Source organism: Colletotrichum orchidophilum (genome assembly GCF_001831195.1).
Source record: "Colletotrichum orchidophilum strain IMI 309357 chromosome Unknown Scaffold_137.1, whole genome shotgun sequence".
NCBI lineage: Eukaryota > Fungi > Ascomycota > Sordariomycetes > Glomerellales > Glomerellaceae > Colletotrichum > Colletotrichum orchidophilum.
The window spans coordinates 89,271-111,885 of NW_019173093.1; the positions used below are offsets into that span (position 1 = coordinate 89,271).

Here is a 22,615-nt window from a genome sequence, read left to right on the forward strand (position 1 = left end):
CTCTAGTCATTAGTGACACCTGTCCCATCCGCCCTACGGGTGTGGGAGTCATGAGACTCCCAAATAGTGACTGACATGAGTTGACAATAAGGTGACATGGTGCTTGTTCAGGCGTCCGGCCGTAGATTTCACGTCCGCGACTGGATCGGCCTCAATACCGCGCCCGCAGTTCTGCGCCCGCGCCCTCCGAAGACATCTTCTGCCGGGCGAAATGCCGTCGTCCATCTCCCGTACCTCTCACCACCACCGTTATACGTCCTCGGAACGGATGAAGGAAGACGTATCGATCCAAGGATTATGACTACATGTTGGCAATGGTGGGGTGGCAAAAGACCTGTGTAAGAGCCTCACTAAGCAGGGTGGTTCCTTTGACGACTCGTGGTCGCCGCCTTACACTTTTCCATGAATGGTCGCCTCGCCCGATGCTTGATCGCACCGTCTCCAATCTTACAGATTTTGGCTTGGGAGTCGGATCTCACCCAGCACCATTTCCTTCTACCCTCTTACTGGACATGGCTCCGGCGCATTGCACCATCCTGAGACGCATGTGCCTTGTCCTGTACGCTGATCGCCATTCGCTCAGACCGCTGATAGGGCAGGCTGATATCGCCATCGCCCATGCTAATTTTGATATAGGACGTTCCTTCAAGGTGCTTTCCTCGCAGGCACGCCAAACTAATCCCGTCATCCCACCTCGGTATTCACAGTTGGTCGCGCGGTCTCATATGGAACTCTTCGAATGGGCAGGTACGTCCCTGGGAAGGTATGATTGACAGTGTGATATCGGGTCTCATGATGCGGTTCTGGTTTTAATTCGACAAAGCGACATTATCATGCAGGCGAGCGACAGATGCTGAGGCTATTGGGAAACCTAGGATGATTACTAGTCGAGGATGCTGATAGTTTGTCACCCGTAGTCTCGTTTCAGCCCTGTCTACCTCCTGTCCAGAACCTCAATTATCCAGGATCCCCGGTACCAAGCTACACTTCACCACGAACATCCCGTGCTGTACCGGAGCTTGTCCGGAGTCACTCCCGACGATCAACTACCTAGTCAACCACTCACCCTGTCGTGATATTGCGCTCTTGCCATGTCTGCCTACCTTATTCGAAAGAGCGGGTTCGAGGAAGCCTGTTCGGTTGATTGTGCTTGTAAAGTGGCCATCGTCCGTGCCCGGTCCGAGCAGAAAGTTGAGGAGTCCTCAATTAGAAACCGCCTTAAGATCGCCCTTACTATGGATGGCACATCCGATCATACCTCTTTGACTCCTTTATTTTTTTCTTCCCTTCCTTTTCTGCTCACTCTTGCATTTACCTGTGTCTCTCTAGGTTGTCATCAAAAGATGGAAAGCTCAAGTCCGTTGCTCAGACTCGTACAGCCTGATCTGAACTTCAACGGCACCTAGCGCGTTACATACGGAAGGCAGGGGAGAGAACAGGAACGGTCCCGTCTCACTGCTGCTGCGCGCCCGCCCGCCCGCGCAAGGACGCTGCATCGAGAATCACGACAAATCTCTCATTATTCCCGGCGGCTTTGGAACGTCTCGGTCATGGTCATCGTGTAGATCTGAATGGAGGAGGACGGGTAGCGAAAGAGGGTAGTGCCGGCGACCCCCCCCCCCCGCTTCGTCCGTCAGAGCTGACTGTCGAGTTGGAGGGCAGAACGGGGTCGTCGCCGGGGGCGCCCGCCCGGAAGCGCGGGGGCGCCGCCCCGCCCGGGGTGGGCCCGCCCCCCCCCCCCCCCCGAAAAGCTTTGGGACGTATTCGTTTGAGAACTGGGGTTCAACGCGGATTCTGAGAGGGGGCCCTGCTCGAACCCCTGATCTCTCTCTCTTTTCCTTCGGTTCCCTGATCCATCACCCCCCACCCCTCTCGCTCCCTCGAATTCGACCTTTTTTTGGTCAATTCAAATGCTGATCTATGTAGGCGAAAGTATCTTCGATAGACGAGGCGCCAGGTTAGTTCACAGACGGGAGGCCCGGGGGTTTAAGTAATGTCGTCGGTGCCGTGCCGCGGGGTGGCTCGTGGGTTTGCGCCGGGTTTGCTGTTGGTTCAAGGTTTGCCGGTTTTAGTCAACATGGTGTAAGCATGAATCGGTGATCAATGCTCACGACTAAGAAGCACTCGTGAGACGCTGACCAAGGGAGCTAAGGGGAGGATTTTTATTTTCCGTATTTGAAAGGATTATTTCCCCCGCCGTAGTGTCGGCCAGGCTTGTAGCTGTGCTCTGTTACCGCAAACATGTTGTAGTTTCGTCGACATGACTTGCATGGCCAAGGGCCTTGCTTCACCGCAGTTTCCGCACCGGAAAGCCGTATGAGCGAGTGCTTGCCTGAACCGTAGCAAGATCCACGCAGTGGTCTGAGGGCATCTCTGGTTGAGTCCTTTTGTTGCAACTGTTGTGCCGGGAGCCGGTGGAAGTTGAGGTTGAGGTCGAGGCCGGGACATGTTTGAGTGGCAGGGCTGAACTCGAGGTAGAAAGAGTTTGTGGTGTGTAGAATAGACAGGACGGCCAAGCCGTGTCTCGTCGTTTGTTTTGATTGAAAAATGGCTGATCAAATTGTGAGAGTGTGAGATTTGAGATCTTCATGTGAGTATACGCTTGAACAGCTTTCCACTGTCGGGGTGCGCGAAACTGGGGCTTGTACGCGTTCTTTCAAGATTAGGCTCTTCTACTTCGGAAGGATTACATCGACCACTGTATACTCTATTTACACCTTTCAAAGAGGCCGCGGATAAATTTTTGCTTTGAAACGACTTTCATTATACATGATAGTATTTATAGTGCTTGTGTGGTCGAGCCGTGGACAAAGCCCTTATATGTCAACAAAGCCATTGACCATCAGGCCCAGAGCAAGGAATCTTGAGTAGACTGAATTGCTCAAAGGGTACAACCATTATGGAAGCAAATCTTTCCCTCGTATGCTTGCGAGTACCATCTGAGCTTGATATGGAGGAAGACCGGAATATTGCCTTACACCTCGTCTATCCCGTCGTCACATGCCCGTTTCCAGAAGGCAGGCAGGAGGACATACAGATATTAGACGCGTTCCGTGGATTATTTTATCAATTTTTCTGCTCATTATTGTCGTATGAGTTGTCGCCCCAGTCTATGCTCTTTGTGTTTATCTCAGGAGGTGTCTTCTCCTGAGCGAATCTAGAACCGATTGGTGTATTTGAAGATGGTTTTGGTCGGTGCGGCATAGCTGTACTTGCCCAGCGGTGACGATGATGTGGGTACAGTCAACGGCTTCGATGCCGAAGACAGTCGAGCTGCCATCACTGGGCTGACGGGTTGGTGCACAATCGGGCTGGCATCGCCAGCGGAAGGATTTCTGTCTGGGACTTGCGGAGCGTCGGGGCCATGATGCTTCTCGCTCTGTCCCAGTGTTGGTTCCTGACTAGCATCACATTCACCCTAGACTAAGCATCGTCCCAGTAGCAATTAAGGCGCGGAGAGATGCTCCGAAACGTGTCAAGAACACGGAATGGAAGCCTTGTAGTCCGATGGTGACTTCCGACGAGGAGTAGGCTCTGCGTGATCGGTTTGGAAGCCAGGGTTTCTTCTCCTCTATCCACCCTCCTCTAAATAGTATAGTAATTTTCTTGGCTGTTATTATAAGTCAGCCAAACATGCAAAACGAGGTGTGCGTACAGGCCGCGTCGTCTAGGGCATTTAGTTTACATTTCTAATATATGCAATAGCCTTTACTGCCTCTAACGTATTCTGGAAGACAAGATATTAGTAAGAAACTGATATTATATAACACAGCTTTCTGGCGGGTTATTAATTATGATTAATTTATCATTCATTTACCCATCAGTACTCGTCTCTCGACCCCGGTTACCATCCTTCCAATCCCAAAGACTCTCGCCGATGTCCCGGAGGCCATCGAAGTTTCCATCCACCCGACACACGATGATGGATCCCTTATAGCCGCTCGCTGCCTCGTCATATAGGAGTCGGCTGAGACCGACGCGGAATGCAATGAGCTCCAGTGGTCTGCCCGCGTCACCAGTCAACCCAATGACCTCAAGAGCCTGTTCGATAAGTTCAAGATTCGCAAGCAGACTAGCAGTGTGCGCTCTTGTCAACAGCATAGTTTCTTTCCTTTCTGATGGTCAAAACTCGCTCCTATCCGGAGTAGTCCCAAGCAGCATGCCTGGCAAATATACTAATATTCAGACATCGCAGCATGAAACATGACGCACTTGAGTCAATACCAGTTGTGGTGATCACTTGACTTTTCTCTTGATTTCACACCTGCACTCTCTGTGAGACGTATCTTTCGACGTATGAAGTGCGCCTGGCGATGGCTATAGCTGTCTTTATCTTTCTTTGTAGTCGTTAATATAATCTAGACAAGCACACCCGGGTGTGATGAGGTGGGAAACTTGTTTACAGGCCTCCAAGCCTCCAAGCCTCCAAGCAATCATAACGGCATCCAAAGCCCGATCGAGCAAGACGCCAGCTGGCAAGTTTATGTTGATCTGTGACGCAAGATTTTTATCATTCTATGTACTCATCCGGGAGTGATCCCGAGCCTTTCAAAGCACCAAATAATCAGCATTCGTCTCCTGGCCGTGTAAGGCTTATAGAGGAGTGCGCTCCCAACTTCTCTCCCAAGCCATGACCCCAGAACGCGAGCTGGGCCATGATACCAGAGGTCATATGTTGGCTAAACAACACATTCCGATTTTCTAAAAACCTTCATATTTGTGAATTTGGCGCGGCACTCTGTCGTAAACTCAGCTTATTGTTATATATCATCAAATGCATAAGAGATTTAAGCTCACAACATAGATTTACTTGCGGCTGGGGAAGCCGAACCCTTCGGAAGGAGAACATGTCACAGGATACATATGGTTAGTACGCATACTCAACTAACAATGCCTCTAGAAATAATGGGAAGGTGTGCCGCGCAGGTCATCCAGCCAGGAATGTTAAGAAACTTCATACAAAGCCAGGTGATTGGTAGCTCAAGGCCATTTCTTTATTCGTAGTCCGTAAGCTACGAGACGGCTTGCTAGTGGTATGAACGGAAGTTCACAACATCATGTCCGCTTGATTTGTCTCTAGAAGCATTATTGGGTTGACTACTATTAGACACCGTGCATCAGCTGCTAGGAAGAAGGCGTCTCAAAGACACAGTGTGCCTTTGGAAGATATACTCCAGCTACTTACATCGTCCTACCTGTTACTGTATTCGACCCCGGTCTTCGGGAATACGCTAAGAAATGTATCCAAAATTGGCGACTTAATGCGTTGCCTTGGATAGCCTAACCAAGCCTAACCAAGCTTGACCGAAGTGGTTTGTTCACTGTGACGTATTTCTGGCCCTGCAGTGAGGCCACCGCGATCTTGCTGAAATTACACTCGGGCTACACGTACATCAGCTTCTTGGGAAAGCACTCAAGCGGACGCATGCTTTCTATGAACGGGACAGAATAGGGCGTGCTATTTCCTGGGCTGAAAAGTCCGACAGAGACTGCACACAAATCTTTGCAGAGAGCTAGAGTAGAAGACAGCAAGCACGGGATGGGATTCCGGGTCATGAGACGCGAACTACTCCTTGTCTCAGCATAAAATCCTACCACGAGAGTCTTCGAGGAAAGTTCACCCAGTAGGACAGTAGTAAAAACTCTCAGTACTGGAGATGAGGCAAAATGTAGCGTAAGCGTGGGGAGTCCCCTGTATTCGGGCTTCCTACTCGCTACAAACGGCTGTCTATGAAAGTGAGTAGGCCAAACCCCAATTCAAGTACCATCGAGCTGTCTTTGACTTTGACACTTTGGTTGTAGCGTAGCAATCAATTGGCTCAAGCAGCGTTGGATCAGAGAGACTCTCGTCATTTGCAATGTCCCAGTATTCAAAGACGTTTTGATCTAAATCTATCTTTCAAATTCAAGCACGCAGATATGAGTCTCGAATCCTGAGGATGTACACCAAGATGAGACGTATTCGAAAAGCTCGGCTTTACGACACTTAGAACGCGCCCTAGTCCAACTGATGATGCAAATTCAGACTTCTGGCACAATAGCGGCTGACTTGACTTTCCGGTCAACGGAGTCGCGAGTCATCGACTCCGCTGCATCTCTGTCACCCGCGTCGGCAGCTTCAATTACTGTAGTCCTGAACAGTTCCCTCTTTGGCCTACAAGCGTGGTCAGAAGCAGCCCTGGGTATCGAACAGGTGGCTGGGTGGACATACTCGAGATGCTTGGCATCAATGTAACGAAGCACACAGGTCATGATAATGACGAGGACACCGATAGCGATAGCTGACTGCCACGCATACTTGTCTGTGTGAAAGTCAGAGCCATAATCATCTTACACGGGGTTGGTTTCCACTTACAATACGGAGCTTGAGTGGCCGGCCAGACTAGGACCTGCGACCAGGCGGAGATGGCGTAGTACCCCGCGATTGAGACTCCCACGATGAGGGTCCTCGCCTCGGGATCATGGGGTAGGATGTCGGCCAGCCATGCGAAGATGAGAGGCGCGGTTCCCATTGCCGTGAAGAGGATGAAGTTGGACGCGTAGGCTGTGGCAAGCGGCGTCGTGGTGGGGTGCGAGGACCAGATGCTCATGGCGATGCAGCATGCGATGCCAATCACAGCTGTGCCGAGCGTCAGACCGGATGCATGATTCATTGGGGGAGTGAAGGAATGCTTACCCTGAACAACAATGAGAGTCCATCTTGTCATGAACAGGTCTGACAAAATTGCCCATATCCAGACTATGAAATGAGTTAACCACGCCCCTGGCCAGGCTTCCCAAGAGATTGCGCACGTACCGAATAACACATTAATCGCGCTTCCACCGATAGGAATGGCGTTGACATCGGATGTAGTCCACCTAGGGCTTCCATCCGAATTCTTCAAAGCTTTCAGGAACAGGCCAAAGTAGTTGTTGCCGTACGACAAGAGGACAGTCGCAATGTATAGGATAGGCACGAAGTAAATGACCCAACTCTTGAATGCGCGCCTGTTCTCGGTTAGCTCTTTATTTCATCGGGAAAAGAATCAGGTTCGTCGAACCTGGCGGCGGCCCATGTCATCTTCTTGGGCTCTGCTTTGCCATGACGCTCTAGGCGCTCCATGGCAAGCTCGGCGTGTCCCTTCTTAAACCAGAACGCACGTGGATTGGGGTTGTTGGGTGTATCGGGAAGCAGGAAGAAGCCCAGAGCGCCAACGCACACGGTCATGATGGCATTCACGACGAAGAGCCAGCGCCAACCAGCCATACCTTGCAGTGCAAAAAGAGTCAGCCTTTGCTTCACTTTATTTCGTCGAGTCCCCCCCAAAAAAAAGCTCATGTCCATACCGTGTAGTCCATGCATGGAGCTCCTGATAGCAACCTGCAACGCGCCCGACATCATGGAGCCCACCGCTTGGCACGAGTGGTAGAAACCCATGCGCTTGGCCAACTCGGACGGGGTGTACCAGTGCATCAGAAGCGTCATCATGCCGGGCCAGGCACTACTCTCGCAAAGACCGAGCAGGACACGGAGCGCGTAGACCTGTTGCGCGTTCTTGGCCAGCGCAATCATGCCCGTGATGATGCCCCATAAGACCTCGAGGCCGGAGAGCCAGTAGCTCGGTCGCACGTAAGTCAGGATGATTTGGGACGGGATGAGCATGACGCAGTAGGCGACGTTGAAGTACGTTGTGAAGCTGAGATGAGACGTTGGTGAGTTGAAGCCCCTGGAGCTTGTCTTGTCATTGGGGTCGGACGCACTAGTTGAGCTCATTGCCGTGGAGGTTGAGGTCTTCTTTCATGCCTGAGACGTAGGCGTTGCTGATGTTTGTTTGGTCAAGGTCTTGATGCCGCCAGCGTCAGCGAGACTGTCCCTTTCTCTCGAGTTACTGAGTCACTTACACTTGATGACTAGGAAGTGAGTTAGCATAAGTCGACACACGAAGGATTCCGTTACTATTCACCCTGGGAAATGCAACCAAACGTCATCAAAAATATGTCCAATCTCCTGACGAGCTTCTTCTCCTCTGGCGTTCGCTCATGGCGTGCCGCGAAGGCAAGGCTACCAAAAATCATATTGTCAATTGGCTCTTCAAAGATTTCCAACGTCTCTAAATGGTGGCATCACGGGGGAGAACACGGTGTATGGCGGTCAGGGCAAAGGTCTCCCGCCAGACCTATATAAAGCGCGGATCTTTACATCTCTCTGCCCACCGGGACGCATTTTCCAGATAAGACAGGAAAGTTTCCCGGTAAGCTGCTACCCCATGTTTGTGGAAGTTGTCTATCTACCCAACCCTGGCTTACGCTGCAGAAGTTCCGTTATCACCTGATAGGAGGAGGTTACAGTGTTGCTGGGACCTGTAGATAGTCTCGGGAAAGAGGGGAGGAACGCCGGTACACAAACGCGGGCCGAGCTCTTATTGGAGCGGCCTTGGCCGCCCACAGAGCGGCGGGCCCTCCGACGATGCAGATACCCCGGGGCTGGTCAGCTGATAAGGATTCTCGCCTCCTCTGACTAGGTAGCATTGCTTTTCTTAACATTCATTATTGTTATAGCTTGCTCCTTGGGCAGTACGGTTGAGAGACAGGCAAAGACAAAGATATATGCAGTACGTCCGTATGTGCTAAACGATCTTCGGTCTTCTGAGGATTTCGTCACTCCAGTCACAAACTAGATCGGGGCACCGCAATCGTGTCACACAAATATATGGCACATGTGCGCGTCCAGTTGCGGCAGCTGGTGCATCCTGTTGCCATTATCGCTTCGAGGAATCAGGGGGTTTGAGAAGTATGTGGCCCCATATGTGCGGGAGCGGAGCGATGTTTGCCGCCTGCGGATCGGAAGCGCCTCCGACTTCGTCTCCACCGGCATGTACTACGCACGGCACATATCAGATTCGAGCAGAGGTTGAATCATGGCTATCGTCTGCCTTATCTCGACCAGATTGACCATCCTGCGGACATCTTCGCCCGCATTCGCGAAACCGAAGCTTGGTCTGAAAAAAAGAGTGCCTAGCCACCAGCGAGGATTGTCCGCTCATCAGCTTAATAAGGGAAATGATGCGTATGCGGCTGTTGATGCAAACTTGGTAATGCAATTCCGATTTATTTGCTTCGGGAGTCCATTCATGACGACTGATCTTCCAGTTCTAAACCCCTGCATCTCGTTCTGGCGACAGACGACTAGATCATATTCTTACCTCATCCACAATGATGAAGGCCCCATACCGAAGGCCGCAAAGTATGTCATTATCGGCTCTGGAATCTCTGGCGCGTTGGCAGCCTTTAAGCTGGTTGAGGGCGGTATAATAGGAGCAGATATCGTCATCCTCGAAGCAAGGGAAGCAGCCAGCGGCGCCAGCTCTCGCAACGCAGGGCATATTCGACCAGACTGCTTTCGCGGTTTCACAGTCTACAAGTCATTCCACGGCGAGGAGCATGCCGCAAAATCACCGCCAACGAGAGAACCGTATTTCGCGCTGTCGACGACTTCGTGAAGAAGCACAAAGTTCTGTTGGATCTCGTCCCGACAACCACGTTTGGCGTTTGCCTGACTCAGGACTTTGCAGATCACAATGCAGAGAGCTTTCATCCCCTCACATCGAGTTCTACCCGTCCGAGGAAGCTCGTCAGAAGACCAGCATCTCGCAAGCTCTCTGCGCCTACGAGTGGCCGGCAGGTTCTGGCCATCCCGCCAAACTAGCCCAATGGCTCCTGGTCGAATGTGTTAGCAGAAGCGTGCATTTCCTCACCCATTGCCCAGCAACCTCAGTGACATAATCGCCATCTGATGTAGAGGGGATTATCTGGGACGTCAAGACACAACGAGGTACCATGACGACGCCGACGGTCATCCACTGTACCAACGCCCTTGCATCATGCTTTTGCATCGCACTCGTTGCCGCAGCTCTCATCCCTCATTACACCTGAGCGCGCCCAGGCTCATGCTTTCGTCCCTCCTGCAACCATCACCGGCAGTAAGATCCTAACGGGTACCATCTCCCTCCGTCGCGGCTTGCGATGGTTCTACTCGATCAACCAACGCCGTTCAGACGGCGTCATCATCCTAGGGTCCGCCTCGGCCAGCCCCAAAATCAGTCAGGCGGCGTATGCCGAAAGATAGACAGCCGACGACAGCAAGTTCAGCGAGGAGATTCGCGACGATGCCGTCGCCAACTTCCAAGACTGCCTCCCAGAGTGCAGGCTAGAGAAAATGCGCCGCGGCGAGGGACTGCAGGAAACATGGACGGCTATCATTGGCATGAAGCCCGACTTGGTTCCCTTTATCGGGAGGGCAGAATATGGCGGGAAACCGAGTTGCCAGAGTGTTTTGAGATGACTCCAGAGATACTCGAAAGGCTGAGAGCAACACAACGAGAACAGGCGTCAAAGGTACGAGAGTAGCAGGATGTACGGATCCGGAAATAAATCCAACCTGGTGATCGAAACCTGATTTTGGACGTACGGGAGGATAGAACGACGTTGTACGTTCCTCGAGGAAGGACACCCGCGGCGGGGTCCTACCGGGAGACGCGCACGGGCCGCGGGCGGTGTGACCGCGCGCACCTGCATGTACAACGGCAGAATACCAGAATTTTGGTCCTTCCCAACTTTTGTCCACCCAGGCCTAATTCGGCCCAATTCACAATTCCTTTGCCTCCTGACATATTTCAACAGCGCGATACTTGGTCTCTTGCGCATAACACATATCTTGCAGTGGCATATGATCCTTAGCTGTCTCTCGACTAACATTGTCAAGCTTCGACCTAGATTGTAATAGCTGCGATGCCCCCAAGCACCAACATGGCCCCCGAAACACCCCCGGGTAGAGGTATCTCTTCTCGTCTGTTGACGATGAAGTTCATGCAGAGAGCCGCTGCTTCGGATTCTGCGCCGGAACCTTCACCAGAAGAGCCATCATCCAAGCGGCGCAAGTTCCAAAACTCGCCTCTTTCTGGTGACTTTCACTCCTTCGATCAGACAGCCGTTCAAGCGGCTCTGAAGCAGCAAGAAGCTAAGCGCTTGTCGGCATTGGAGGCGTCTAGAGCCGAGCTTGCAGACACGCACTGGGTGCTTGATGGTTCTTGGGGAAAGTCTACCGAGACTGAGAACGCGCCGCCAAACATTGTTTATGTAGGATACGCGGACATTGATGTTGCCGACGGGGAGGAGGAAGCCACAGCCACTGCACAGGTCGGGAGGATGAAGATTGGGAGCAACAAGAAAAAGGTCATCAAGGTAATGCCGAAAGCCTGGGCCTTGCTGTAATGTAGCTAACCAATGCCAGAATGCGAAGGAGACACCCAAGAAGACGAAGAACGAGTCGAGCGATTCTGATGGCTCCAGCGAATCTGCCGACGACTCCAGCGATGACTCTGCCGACGACGACGACGACGATGACGAAGCCTCTTCCTCAAGCGACGAAGAAGTTTCGATGAAGACACCGCCGAAAGCTGTGAAAGGCCTCGCGTCTGGCGGTCAAGGGCGCACAAGGGTCAATCTCCAAGCGAAGAAATCAAGCGAGTCTATGAAAGCCAAAGAATTCCGAGAGAAGCGGAAGAAGAAGGAAGTGAAGTTGAACCAGCTGGCCTCCATCTCCGGTGGTGCTACAGGCGGCTTCTCCGGAGCAGGAAAACCAAGTGCGCCCTTCAACTGCCACAACTGCAGTAAACCAGGGCACAAGGCCGCTGAGTGCCCACAGCGACGGGGAGGCGGCAAGCGAAAGTCATTTGATAAATCACGATAGACCACTGTTTTGCCAAGCGCGCCTTTCATTTTCGAGATACCCCCTATGTCCGAATCGGGCTTGCTTACCGGTTCTTCTATTCCCGCCTTGCGCCTTGCGAAACGGGAACGGTAGATCTGTTGGCTTCACAACAGGCTCCCGCCTTGCGAGAGATCACGGAGGAAATGGGTTTTGGGATTGATGACAAAATCCTGCTGAACGCATATTCAATCGATGCGAAACGTAGATACGTACTGCCTACCGCGCCGGGCTGCAAAACGCCCGACATGAACCGGCGACATTAATGGAAAAGAAATGACCACCAACTACATCTCCAGTCTTACCGCGCAAGCGACCTCGCAAAACGACGCTTCGGATGCTGACAGACTAACTAGTTCTGATTGAGCTACACGCTATGTGCATCAGATGCAGATCGACTTGAACGTGTGGTGTGAGCCGTCTCTTGAAGCAGGCAATTTACAGCTGGCTTGTCGTCTGCGCATGTACAGGTACTGGCAAGAAGTCAAGGGTAGCGGAACAAGCGCAACGTCTGCCCGGCTTGGAGCACGAACTTTTTCTCTTGGTCAATTGTCTCCTTGGGGAGAGCTATGATAGCCGGGCGAAACGTCCACAACTGCCGATGATAAGACCGACATCAACCTTGTCAACACGTGTTCCTCACATCTCGATGAGAATCTCATGCATCAATCTCTTGTTGCTTAGCCTCCTCGGATACGGCAACGAAGCCCGCATGTGACATGTCGATCTCCTGCGTATTCCAAGGCGCCTCGCTCAAGATGGCAATACGGAAACTCTGGGGGTTACGACCCGCTCCCCCGGGACATTTGAACTTTGGATGGTAGGGTGGTATGCTTTCCCACACGACGAACTTCCTGCCTGTTCTGTAGTGAATCTCGTCCAAAAGCAAGCCGTTCGGCTAAAACACCAGTTGACGCCGATAGGAACCGAACCCGGCTCAACCTACCTACTAAGCGAACTTCTGCTTCCACACTCGTACTTTAAGGGATTGTAGTATCCTCACATAAGGTAAGCAAGCTGACTTCCCTTTTAAGTGGGTAGCGGACTAGACAGGTCACCACCGGGCCGATCATAGCTGCTCGGCTGTGTGATATAGATCGTCTCCTCCTCTCGATTAGTATTGCTGCGTCACGGACTCGACAAGTGTCACAAAAGTCAACGCTTGAGGCTTAACGAGCCGCTTGTGTAACGTTGCCGCCGAAGAGTAGTCGTCGAACCTCAAAAGTATGGAAGGGACGTATCGGTCAAGTGAACCTCTGGAGCCTAGAAATGCATTGCTGTGTTAAGCCGACGCAAAAGATCTTCATTAGCTGATCGGGTTCAATGGTCAAGTGGCACCTGGACGGTTCGATACCATAGTGCAGGCTACGATTCAAGCCGCAGTTGCTAACCGTCATGGCCGAGGCTAGTAACTCGACGTCTGATTGGTACAAGGTTGCTATGTCACGACGAGCATGGGCGTATTCGTTCGAGGTGAGATCAGCGACACAGTCGATTCAGACATGATGTAGAATAACAGGACGCAGCCGTTTACGAGATTGACCACTTTGCCAAAGGGACCGGCGCGGCTCTCCGTATCTTGCAATACATACATCGAATCGGTGTTGCTCAAGATTTCTCAAATTCGTTCATCAGCATTCCTCCGTTATGAAATCGAGCTCGGGGTGCGAAATGCATGGCAGGCCGGCCGCAGAGAGTGATGATGGAACGTGTCAGTCAGTCCAACATCCCAGCAAGATCCCTAGGCCCCAATGTACGCAATATCGTCAGACCTGACAAGGGACGGCCGGCCATATCTTCCTATTGAGGATAGCGCAGCTGCATCTTCATTGGGGGAGCTAGGCGAGCGGGCCTCGTTATTTTAGTAGCGAAGAGGGGTTAAGAAGAGGGACTCAACGTCGGACGTGAGAAGAGGAGTAAAAGGCAACATGGTCCAACGGCGGTCAGCTATCGACGGGCGGCGGTCTGGAAGATGGACAGGTCAGGTCGTGCCTGTTGCGGGTTCACAAAATAACCAAAGTGGGCGGCCGGGAAGACGGAATGACTCGCCGATCCGTGACGAGGGACGAGTCTGGAAACAGTAGCCGGCATTGTCGAATCGATTGCTCTCGGAGCATCTTCCGACGCACACCAGTTTGCCCAGCTTGCTTTTTCCTGTCGCCCGGAAAGATGCAATCAATCAGTTCTGGAATCGGGGGATTTCAAAGTCATTGGCGCCTTTAAGGTTTGATAGTCAGCACTGTTGCGGCGGGAGACTCTCACTCGCGGAAGTGAGGGCGGGGCCAAGGTTACATGGCCTGTTTCTGTTAGCGGGCTGGATCATGGGTGGTTTGCAGTTTCGACTTCCGTGGATGTCTGAGAAGGATTGCAAGGATTTTGGCCAAATGCGGGCGTCGCCGTGCCACCCGCGGATCGCTTATTCAAGGCATATTCAAGGCACCGAGGAGGTTTCTGAACCTACGGATTCTGAACTGATCCCACAAGTGCCGATGTCGACACGGAATGTGGGTCACGAGATCGATACACCCGCAGCGTTCCATATCCCTACAGTAACGCAGATGGGGAAGCTGTTGAATCGGTGTAAGATCAACGAGCAACGCCATGTATGCTGTCTGACCAAGCTGGCTAATAGTCCGTACGTCTGCAGGTATGTCCAGGAGTGCAGTCGGCCGTGCATGGGAGAGGCATGGCATCCCGCCAGACGGATCGAATCCGAATCGCCGCCCACAGCTTAGGGCTGCACAGCTAATGTTCGCTAATCCGTCTAGCATTCGTGTGCTGCTGCTGTCTGCTGCTCTAGTCGGGATGTGGGTGATTATGGATTGGCATGCCAATAGATCGAGGCGATCGCCTGTGATGTTTGGTTTGAAGCATGTGAGTAAGAAAGTGTGGCAGGCTAGGTTCGTCCAATGCGAACAGCAGCACACCACCACACGATGGCTCCATCCATGCACGAGGTCCGCAGGCTTGGCCTCCTACGGCGGGCCCTTGTCTGAAGTGGTCAATAGACGTTGATGAGGAAGATCCAGTTAGCCCGGCCGGGGCTGACAAAGTTATTAGAAGGTGATGGCTTGAGGGTTCCTAACAGGCAGAACTGGAGATGCAAGTTGGGGTGGGGGAGGCATCATGGGTATGGAACCTGGGATCTTGAACCATGACTGAAAGTTGCTGACGACCCCTCTTTCACGAATCACTCGGATCTATATCCAAGTTACATCCCTGGTAGAAGGACAAATCCGAGCAGCTGGAACGATTATATCACAATTCGCTTACAGAAAACTCAGTCTTGCTTATCTCGACGTTACTCACGCTACCTATGTTGCTTTCGAGTTGACTTTCGAGTTGACATCACCGCAAGCCAACCAAGTCCGAGCTTTCTCAAAAGTTTAGCAATGCAGTGATGACGGCCCTGGAAACCCAAAACGCAACCAGATTGCCGGGAAAGATGCAGGGCAAGGGGGAGAGGGGTCTGTTTTCTCCCCGAACGGCGAAACATTCGCAGGTGGTCGGCCCCCCCTCCCCTGTCCGCCTGTCTCGCCAGTTTTTCTTCTTCGGCGAGTGACACCCGAAAACTGCAACATCCGACTACGGATGGGCTCTCTCTTCCCCTTGTCACCGCCTTGCCCTTGATCTTTGCTCATCAGCCAACAAAAACAACTGGGGCTGACGAGATCTGACAGGGGGCGCGGGGTACCCAGTATCATGGCCCCCTTCAGCGAGGCTTTCGAGGAGGTGTGGCCGGCATTTCATAACCCCCAACATCGCCACGTAGTCTTGCATCTCGGCATCAATTTTCCCATCCCACGCCGACGGTTGACGTCCGAATGGCACCCTACTGAGGGGAGGGTAGGAAGGAATGTCGGTAGAAGAAGAAAGAGATCGATCGCAGGAGGCCGAGAACGTATTGTCAGGGGGAATTACCAGAGACAGCGGGCCAGCCCGAGTTTCCGTCGCGCCCATTGCTTCTTCCGCAGAAGGAAAGCCTCCGATGAATCATGGTAGAGCGAGAGCAAGATCAGCAGTGACACACCCAAGACAAGGAGGCGAACAGCGTGCCGCGGTAGCTCTAACTTCCAAGGGCCCTTTCCACCCCTCTTGTCGCCGCCGGTCCCTTTTTCCCCAGACCGGTCCGCTCCCGCCGCTCCGCGTCCATAGTCCCAAGAAATCCCTCCCAAGGGAACGTCGATAATCATTCGTTTTTGATATCAAACCGTCCCACCGCAAAGACGGCGGCGAGATTAGGATGACCACTCTACCATGCTATACTCCGTGCAAGGGAGAACAAGACGCGCGGAAGCAAGCCACCCGATGGCCAATGCAAGACCTTTCCTGCACCCCAAAGACGGCGGCGCTCTTTTTTGTCCCTAGGGGACTACCGGTACCGGTACCCATGTAGTCAGCTGCACTGGGCCTAGCATTTGCATCACGCATTCCGTGGTACATTATGGAGACCGATTTTCTCGCTTTCCGAACCCGCGAACCACGGACGGGACTGACATGACATGGCCCCCAAGGACTTCTCCTCTGTCTTACCTCTGACATTAAGACGGCTTATATAGCACCGGGCCTCTGGATGTTGTGCACCGTCGACAACTGCGCTGGCTGCTCTCGCCGAACCCACAGTGTGTGCCTCGTTTCAAAAGGACCTGACATTCGCCTATTTTTCCACGTGGAGCCATACCTGGCTGGGGTACCCCGGTGACGAAGCCACAGGACTCCGGAGAGAGGAGGGTGTGATGGGAATGAGGCTTTCACGGCTTCTTACTCAAGAACAGTCCCGCTGGAACACTCGGCCGCATTGATCTTCTTGTCCGAAATGACTCTGCCAAGGGGCGGATGACGGGGATATAACTATGCAAATCAAAGGCCCGACATAAGGTATGGCACACACTTGTCAGATTTCATGGCTTCAGTGCCATCGACAGGTCTGAAATGACTTGTGGAATGCGATTGGGACGTCGAACCAGACAGGGACTTTGCGTCCGCTTTGGGTGCTGCAATACCTAGGTTCCCCGGGCAATGGACACCAGAACATTCCATCTGTGCAAGACACCCAAGGTAAACAGCGATGGACGGAACGGGAACGGTATTGGCGGATGTTTCAGAGACGGCAGCCCACGTCTTCGGGTCTCCCGTACCTTGTGTTGTCTGAACCAACAAGCCTTCGTCAATACCATGTCATCAACTCGTTCAGCCGTGGCAGGAATAGGATGGAGGGCAGTAGCGTCAACCCGCTTGTCGCACCTTGTGGCCATACCAAGTCCCGCCGATGCCGTCGTAGCTCAAAGGAATTGTCAGCATCCATCTGTACTTACGCCCAGGACTCAAGCACCAAGGCCGTGCCTTGATATCGAATGATGGGATCTGTGGACCAGATCAGTTCCTCTGGTTTTTACGCTTATGAACTTGCCGTCTTCTCCGGCTCTTGTCATCTTCTTCCGACGACTAGGACCATTATCGCGTCGCTGAGACTGATCAGTAATGTGCTGAGGAATCAATCAAATGCAAAGCGAGGATGACTGTGTGTGCTTGTAATGATTGCCGCTGCCGCCATCATACCTAATACGCAAGCCTACCTGCCTGGTAAGCTTTGACTGACGACGGCAGCGTTCCCAGAGATCAGCAGGCAGACTATCCGCTTCCATCCATGGTTTCTGGGAGTCCATCTGGCCGGTACCTTGTGGGTTGCACGGCGGTAGCGTCGCCATGCGTCCCCACTGCCGGACACGGTCCCTTTCTGTGGTTCTGAATCTGAGATTGCTGCTGGTGGTGTCGTCTTGATGCTGATGTTCTTCCTTGGTGTGTTCATTCTGCTTGCTGTAACTGCTGCTGCTGTCCATGGAGTTGTCGCCGCCGCTGGCCAGGTGGCATGAGTTGTCGCATCATTCGAGTCAGAGAGTGAGATGTGAGGTGTCGTCTGCAGCAGCAGCAGCAGCACCACCACCACCACCACCACCACCACCACCACCACAAAAAAGATCTCTCCCCATCTCGCCTTGCTTTCCACCCCTCCACTCCCCTCCTCCCCTCCGCTGGACCCTAAAAAGTACTTCCCGCGGTCACTACCGGGTCACCAAGGCAAGGGCTAGCACACCGGCCAGCCCAGGGCTGTTGCCTCTGACTCCAGCGCAAGTACTAACTGCGGAGGTACCGAATTGGAAGTTGCGCCAACGTTTCCGCTCTTTCCTTCCCTGCACCCGCACCCGCTTCTGCTTCTGCTCTTGCTCCTGCATTTGCATTGCGCACACAGCAAGCCAGCCCGCCAGCATCTTCCCGGCCCCCAGTTCCTCTGCGATTGCGACTGAACTTCGAGCGACTCCGTCCCCGTCCCCGCCCCACGACTGAGTCTTTGGTCTATGCCTGGTACTTTGTTGTCCTGAGTCCTGAGTCCTGATACTTGCACTCACTCGTACTCGCACCAACAACCAACCGACTTGCATCCGTATAGATACTTACTCTGCATATCGCCTCCTTGTCGCGAGTCCTTTTTTCCCTTCTTTGTTCTTTTTTTCTGCTTGCTCGCATCTTTCATCCCTCTACCCTACAGGTGCTCACTTTTCAATTCCTCCAGCTCCCGTCCTGGCTGCATCTGCTGCATCTACTGCATGTTGCGTCCTGTAGCCTCTAACCTGAGCCCGCGCCAGAGCCTGCGACGAATCCACAACCGTCCGACATCATCCACGCCCGCGTCCGCGTCCGCGTCCCTGTCCCTCGTTCTCTTCCTTCAAAAGTGGCGTTCCCCCACTATACGCCCTGAGCTTTTGTCTCTTGCAAAGTGCCAGGCCATCAGCAGCCGTCTCCCGAACCGTCTTGCTGCAGCCCCGTGCCGTACATTCTGCTCTGAAAAGTCGTCTACTAGCACCGCCATCTCGTCCCGTTCTTATAGCACCTCCATCAGCAGCAAACCCAAAATCTCATCTCACACAGACCACGGAAAACAGATCGCCGTCATGCCCAATACCGATACCGCTGCCGCCGGGCTTCCGGCCGGCTCTATCCCTCACCGCGAGCCGAGGCCCCAACCCGTCGAGTTGGTGACGGATCACCTCGAGACACCCTCCCTCGACGATCGTACCTACCGTGTCGTGAGGTTGTCCAACAAGCTGGAGGCATTGCTGGTTCACGACCCGGAGACGGACAAGGCTAGCGCTGCCCTCGACTGCAATGTAGGAAACTTCAGCGACGAGGAGGAGATGCCGGGAATGGCCCACGCCGTCGAACATGTACGGCCCTCTCTTTAGACTCTTAGACCTTTTCCCTAACCCTCAGCCACTTTCCCGTTCTCCGTTACGCTGACACTTGCATGCGCAGCTGCTGTTTATGGGTACCAAGAAGTTTCCCATAGAAAACGAATACTCACAGTACCTATCCAACAACTCGGGCAGCTCCAACGCTTACACTGGCGCAACTTCGACCAACTACTTCTTCGACGTCTCGGCAAAGCCTGCCAACGACCAGGAGCCAACAGCCGAGAACCCATCACCCTTCAAGGGAGCACTCGATCGCTTTGCGCAGTTCTTCATCGAACCCCTGTTCCTCGAGTCGACCCTCGATCGTGAGTTGCGCGCGGTGGACTCGGAAAACAAGAAGAATCTACAGAATGACCAATGGCGACTCCATCAGCTGGAGAAGTCTCTTTCCAACCCGAAGCACCCTTTTTGCCATTTCTCTACCGGCAATCTTGAGGTACTCAAGGAAGACCCAGAGTCCAAAGGTGTCAACGTCCGCGCAAAGTTTATGGAATTTCACGACAAGCACTACTCGGCAAACCGCATGAAGCTGGTCGTTCTGGGAAGAGAGCCTCTTAACGTTCTTGAGACATGGGTTGCCGAGTTCTTCTCTGGAGTACCCAATAAAGATCTTGCGCCCAACAGGTGGGAGGCTGAGGTGCCCTTCCGCGAGAGTGAGCTCGGTGTTCAGGTGTTTGCGAAGCCGGTCATGGACTCTCGCGAGCTGAACCTCTTCTTCCCGTTCCTCGACGAGGAAAAGATGTACGAGTCTCAACCCAGTCGCTATGTGAGCCACCTGATCGGTCACGAGGGCCCCGGTAGCATCATGGCCTACGTCAAGGAGAAGGGCTGGGCCAATGGCTTGAGTGCCGGTGCTTACCCAGTCTGCCCGGGCTCCCCGGGTATTTTTGATTGTCAGATTCGCCTGACAGAGGAGGTAAGCCCTGCTGCAATGGATTGCCGCTTTGACGCCCCCCACTCGAATGCTGACGCACGCCACAGGGCCTCAAAAACTACAAGGAGATTGTCAAGGTCTTCTTCCAATACGTTGCGCTTCTCCGGGAATGGCCACCCCAGGAATGGATCTTTGACGAGCAGAAGGGCATGGCCGACGTTGACTTTAAATTCAAGCAAAAGACTCCGGCAAGCCGGTTCACGAGCAAGATCAGCTCTGTCATGCAGAAGCCTCTTCCGCGGGAATGGCTACTGAGCGGATACAGTCGGTTGAGAAAGTTCGATTCCGGGTTGATCGAAAAGGGCTTGGCGTGCTTGAGGCCAGACAATTTCCGTATGACTATTGTGTCACAAAAGTTTCCTGGTGACTGGAACCAAAAGGAGAAGTGGTACGGTACCGAATATCGCCACGAAAAGATTCCCGAAGACTTCATGGCCGAAATCAAGAAGGCCGTCTCAAGCCCTGCCTCGGAGAGACTCGCCGAGCTTCACCTTCCGCACAAGAATAACTTCATTCCCACGAAGCTCGAGGTTGAGAAGAAGGAGGTCAAAGAGCCGGCTCTGTCGCCCCGTGTCGTCCGAAGTGATGGCCTCGCTCGGACGTGGTTCAAGAAGGATGACACCTTCTGGGTGCCCAAGGCCAACCTGGTCATCAGCTGCCGGAACCCAAATATCTATTCGACCGCGGAGAATGCTGTCAAGGCAAGATTCTTTACTGATCTGGTTCGCGATGCGCTGGAGGCATACTCGTACGATGCCGAGCTCGCAGGCCTGCAGTACAGTGTCTCGCTCGACGCCAGGGGTTTGTTCCTTGACCTTAGCGGTTACAATGACAAGCTGGCGGTACTCCTGGAGCAGGTTTTGATCACGATCAGGGATCTCAAGATCAGAGACGAGAGATTCGATATCATCAAGGAGCGCCTGAATCGTGGATACAAGAACTGGGAGCTACAGCAACCATTCAGCCAGGTCTCCGACTATACAACGTGGTTGAACTCTGAACGCGACTACGTTGTCGAGGAATATCTGGCTGAGCTGCCGAACATTACCGCCGAAGACGTCCGGCAGTTCAAGAAGCCGATGCTTTCGCAGGTTCACATTGAGTCTTATGTGCACGGGAACCTGTATAAGGAGGATGCTCTCAAGCTTACAGACATGATCGAAACCATCTTGAAGCCTCGCGTTCTTCCCCGACCCCAATGGCCAGTGATTCGTTCATTGGTCATCCCCCCTGGATCAAACTACGTATACAAGAAGACGCTCAAGGATCCGGCCAACGTCAATCACTGCATCGAAGTTTGGCTCTATGTTGGTGACAAGGGCGACAAAATGGTCCGAGCCAAGACGATGCTGCTGGACCAGATGGCTCACGAGCCTGCCTTTGATCAGCTGCGAACAAAGGAGCAGCTCGGATACGTCGTCTTCAGTGGGGTCAGAAGCTTCTCTACGACGTACGGTTTCAGATTCATAATTCAAAGCGAGCGGACACCCGAGTACCTCGAGTCGCGAATCGAGGCATTCCTCAACCTATTCTCTAACACGTTGGACAACATGTCTGAGGCAGATTTTGAGGGTCATAAGCGCAGTTTGATTGTCCGGAGGCTTGAGAAGCTGAAGAATCTGGACCAAGAGAGTAGCAGACACTGGGCCCAGATTGCCAGTGAATACTACGACTTCGAGCTCCGTAAGTTTCCACAGATGAGTGCGGGAAAGGCCAAGTACTAACGGTGTCACAACAGCTCAAGAAGATGCCGCGCATATCAAGACGCTCACCAAGGCCGACATGTTGGAGTTCTTCCAGACATATATCAAACCTGGTTCGGCAACGCGGGCGAAGCTCTCGGTGCACTTGCGCGCACAGGCTACGGCACCAGCCAAGGAGGGGGCCGAGGCAAAGGTCAACGGCGTCAGCAAGGAAGAAGAAGCCCTGCCGACGAGCGATTCTCAGCCGGTCGTCATCGAAGACGTTCGCAGCTTCCGGGCCAGGCTCGTTGCAACTTGCGGTGCGCGACCTGCCAAGGATTTGACCGAGTATGAAGACACCGACGCCAAGCTGTGAGGAGAGAGAGGTGCATTGGGGGTTGATCAAGAAATTCACGAGCGCGCACACGAACACACATGGCATACACACACATACACACACACACACAGGCGGCGTTGAGACTTTTTCGGTAGTGTTTTTAAAGAGGCATTTGCTAGAGAGACATCAGACTCAGTGTCACTGCGTTGTCTTTGGTCGATCAAGAGTTGGGAGAGACGGTCCGGTCTCCTGGAAAGGCCGTCGGATTCGGTCACGGGTTTTACAGGCATTCATGGTTGGAATATGGGAAGCATGATGTTATGAGGCTTCACGACACAGGATAGAACCCTAATAACTCTACGGCCCCTGATTCCGTCTGTCCACGTGGGCGGACGGGGAACAAGATCATCTACTCCCATTGTTATCCGAGGTAGCTTTTGGGCAGAGAGATGTTGAAAACAGAGAGAGAGAGCGCTCTTGCATGATGTACCTGATCTTTATTGAAATGCGAAAATGTAATACCTACTACTGAGGACCGACAACACCTGCTTTGAGGATCATCATGCAAGAGTCGGCCTTGGGCAGTGTGTGGCGAGTGCCGGCCTGTCTATGTAGACATGTTATTGTCTAGGCAGGATCAGGTATCGAGCCAGAGAGTTCAAAGAG

At 53.0% G+C, this 22,615-nt stretch overlaps 4 protein-coding genes across 4 annotated transcripts; 2 read left to right on the top strand and 2 right to left on the bottom strand.

The window, feature by feature from the left end:
* Positions 1-3,157: 3,157 nt before the first annotated feature.
* On the bottom strand, positions 3,158-4,101 carry CORC01_11939 (uncharacterized protein; the record flags this gene model as incomplete). Its single annotated transcript, XM_022623561.1, has 2 exons — positions 3,158-3,401; positions 3,818-4,101. 2 exons carry the CDS (start codon positions 4,099-4,101, stop codon positions 3,158-3,160), a joined length of 528 nt encoding a protein of 175 aa, XP_022469957.1.
* A 1,920-nt stretch (positions 4,102-6,021) lies between these two features.
* On the bottom strand, positions 6,022-8,055 carry CORC01_11940 (major facilitator superfamily transporter; the record flags this gene model as incomplete). The annotated part of the gene is made up of 10 exons (XM_022623562.1): positions 6,022-6,154; positions 6,212-6,302; positions 6,356-6,619; positions 6,677-6,739; positions 6,797-6,987; positions 7,041-7,248; positions 7,327-7,676; positions 7,741-7,822; positions 7,882-7,890; positions 7,944-8,055. 10 exons carry the CDS (start codon positions 8,053-8,055, stop codon positions 6,022-6,024), a joined length of 1,503 nt encoding a protein of 500 aa, XP_022469958.1.
* Positions 8,056-9,110: 1,055 nt separating this feature from the next.
* On the top strand, positions 9,111-11,728 carry CORC01_11941 (uncharacterized protein; the record flags this gene model as incomplete). The annotated part of the gene is made up of 6 exons (XM_022623563.1): positions 9,111-9,451; positions 9,564-9,708; positions 9,890-10,089; positions 10,458-10,554; positions 10,753-11,220; positions 11,270-11,728. The coding sequence occupies 6 exons, from the start codon at positions 9,111-9,113 to the stop codon at positions 11,726-11,728; spliced, it is 1,710 nt and encodes a 569-aa protein (XP_022469959.1).
* A 6,623-nt stretch (positions 11,729-18,351) lies between these two features.
* Positions 18,352-22,293, top strand: CORC01_11942 (peptidase M16 inactive domain-containing protein; the record flags this gene model as incomplete). Its single annotated transcript, XM_022623564.1, has 5 exons — positions 18,352-18,969; positions 19,058-19,912; positions 19,978-21,613; positions 21,669-21,960; positions 22,140-22,293. The coding sequence occupies 5 exons, from the start codon at positions 18,352-18,354 to the stop codon at positions 22,291-22,293; spliced, it is 3,555 nt and encodes a 1,184-aa protein (XP_022469960.1).
* Positions 22,294-22,615: the final 322 nt, after the last annotated feature.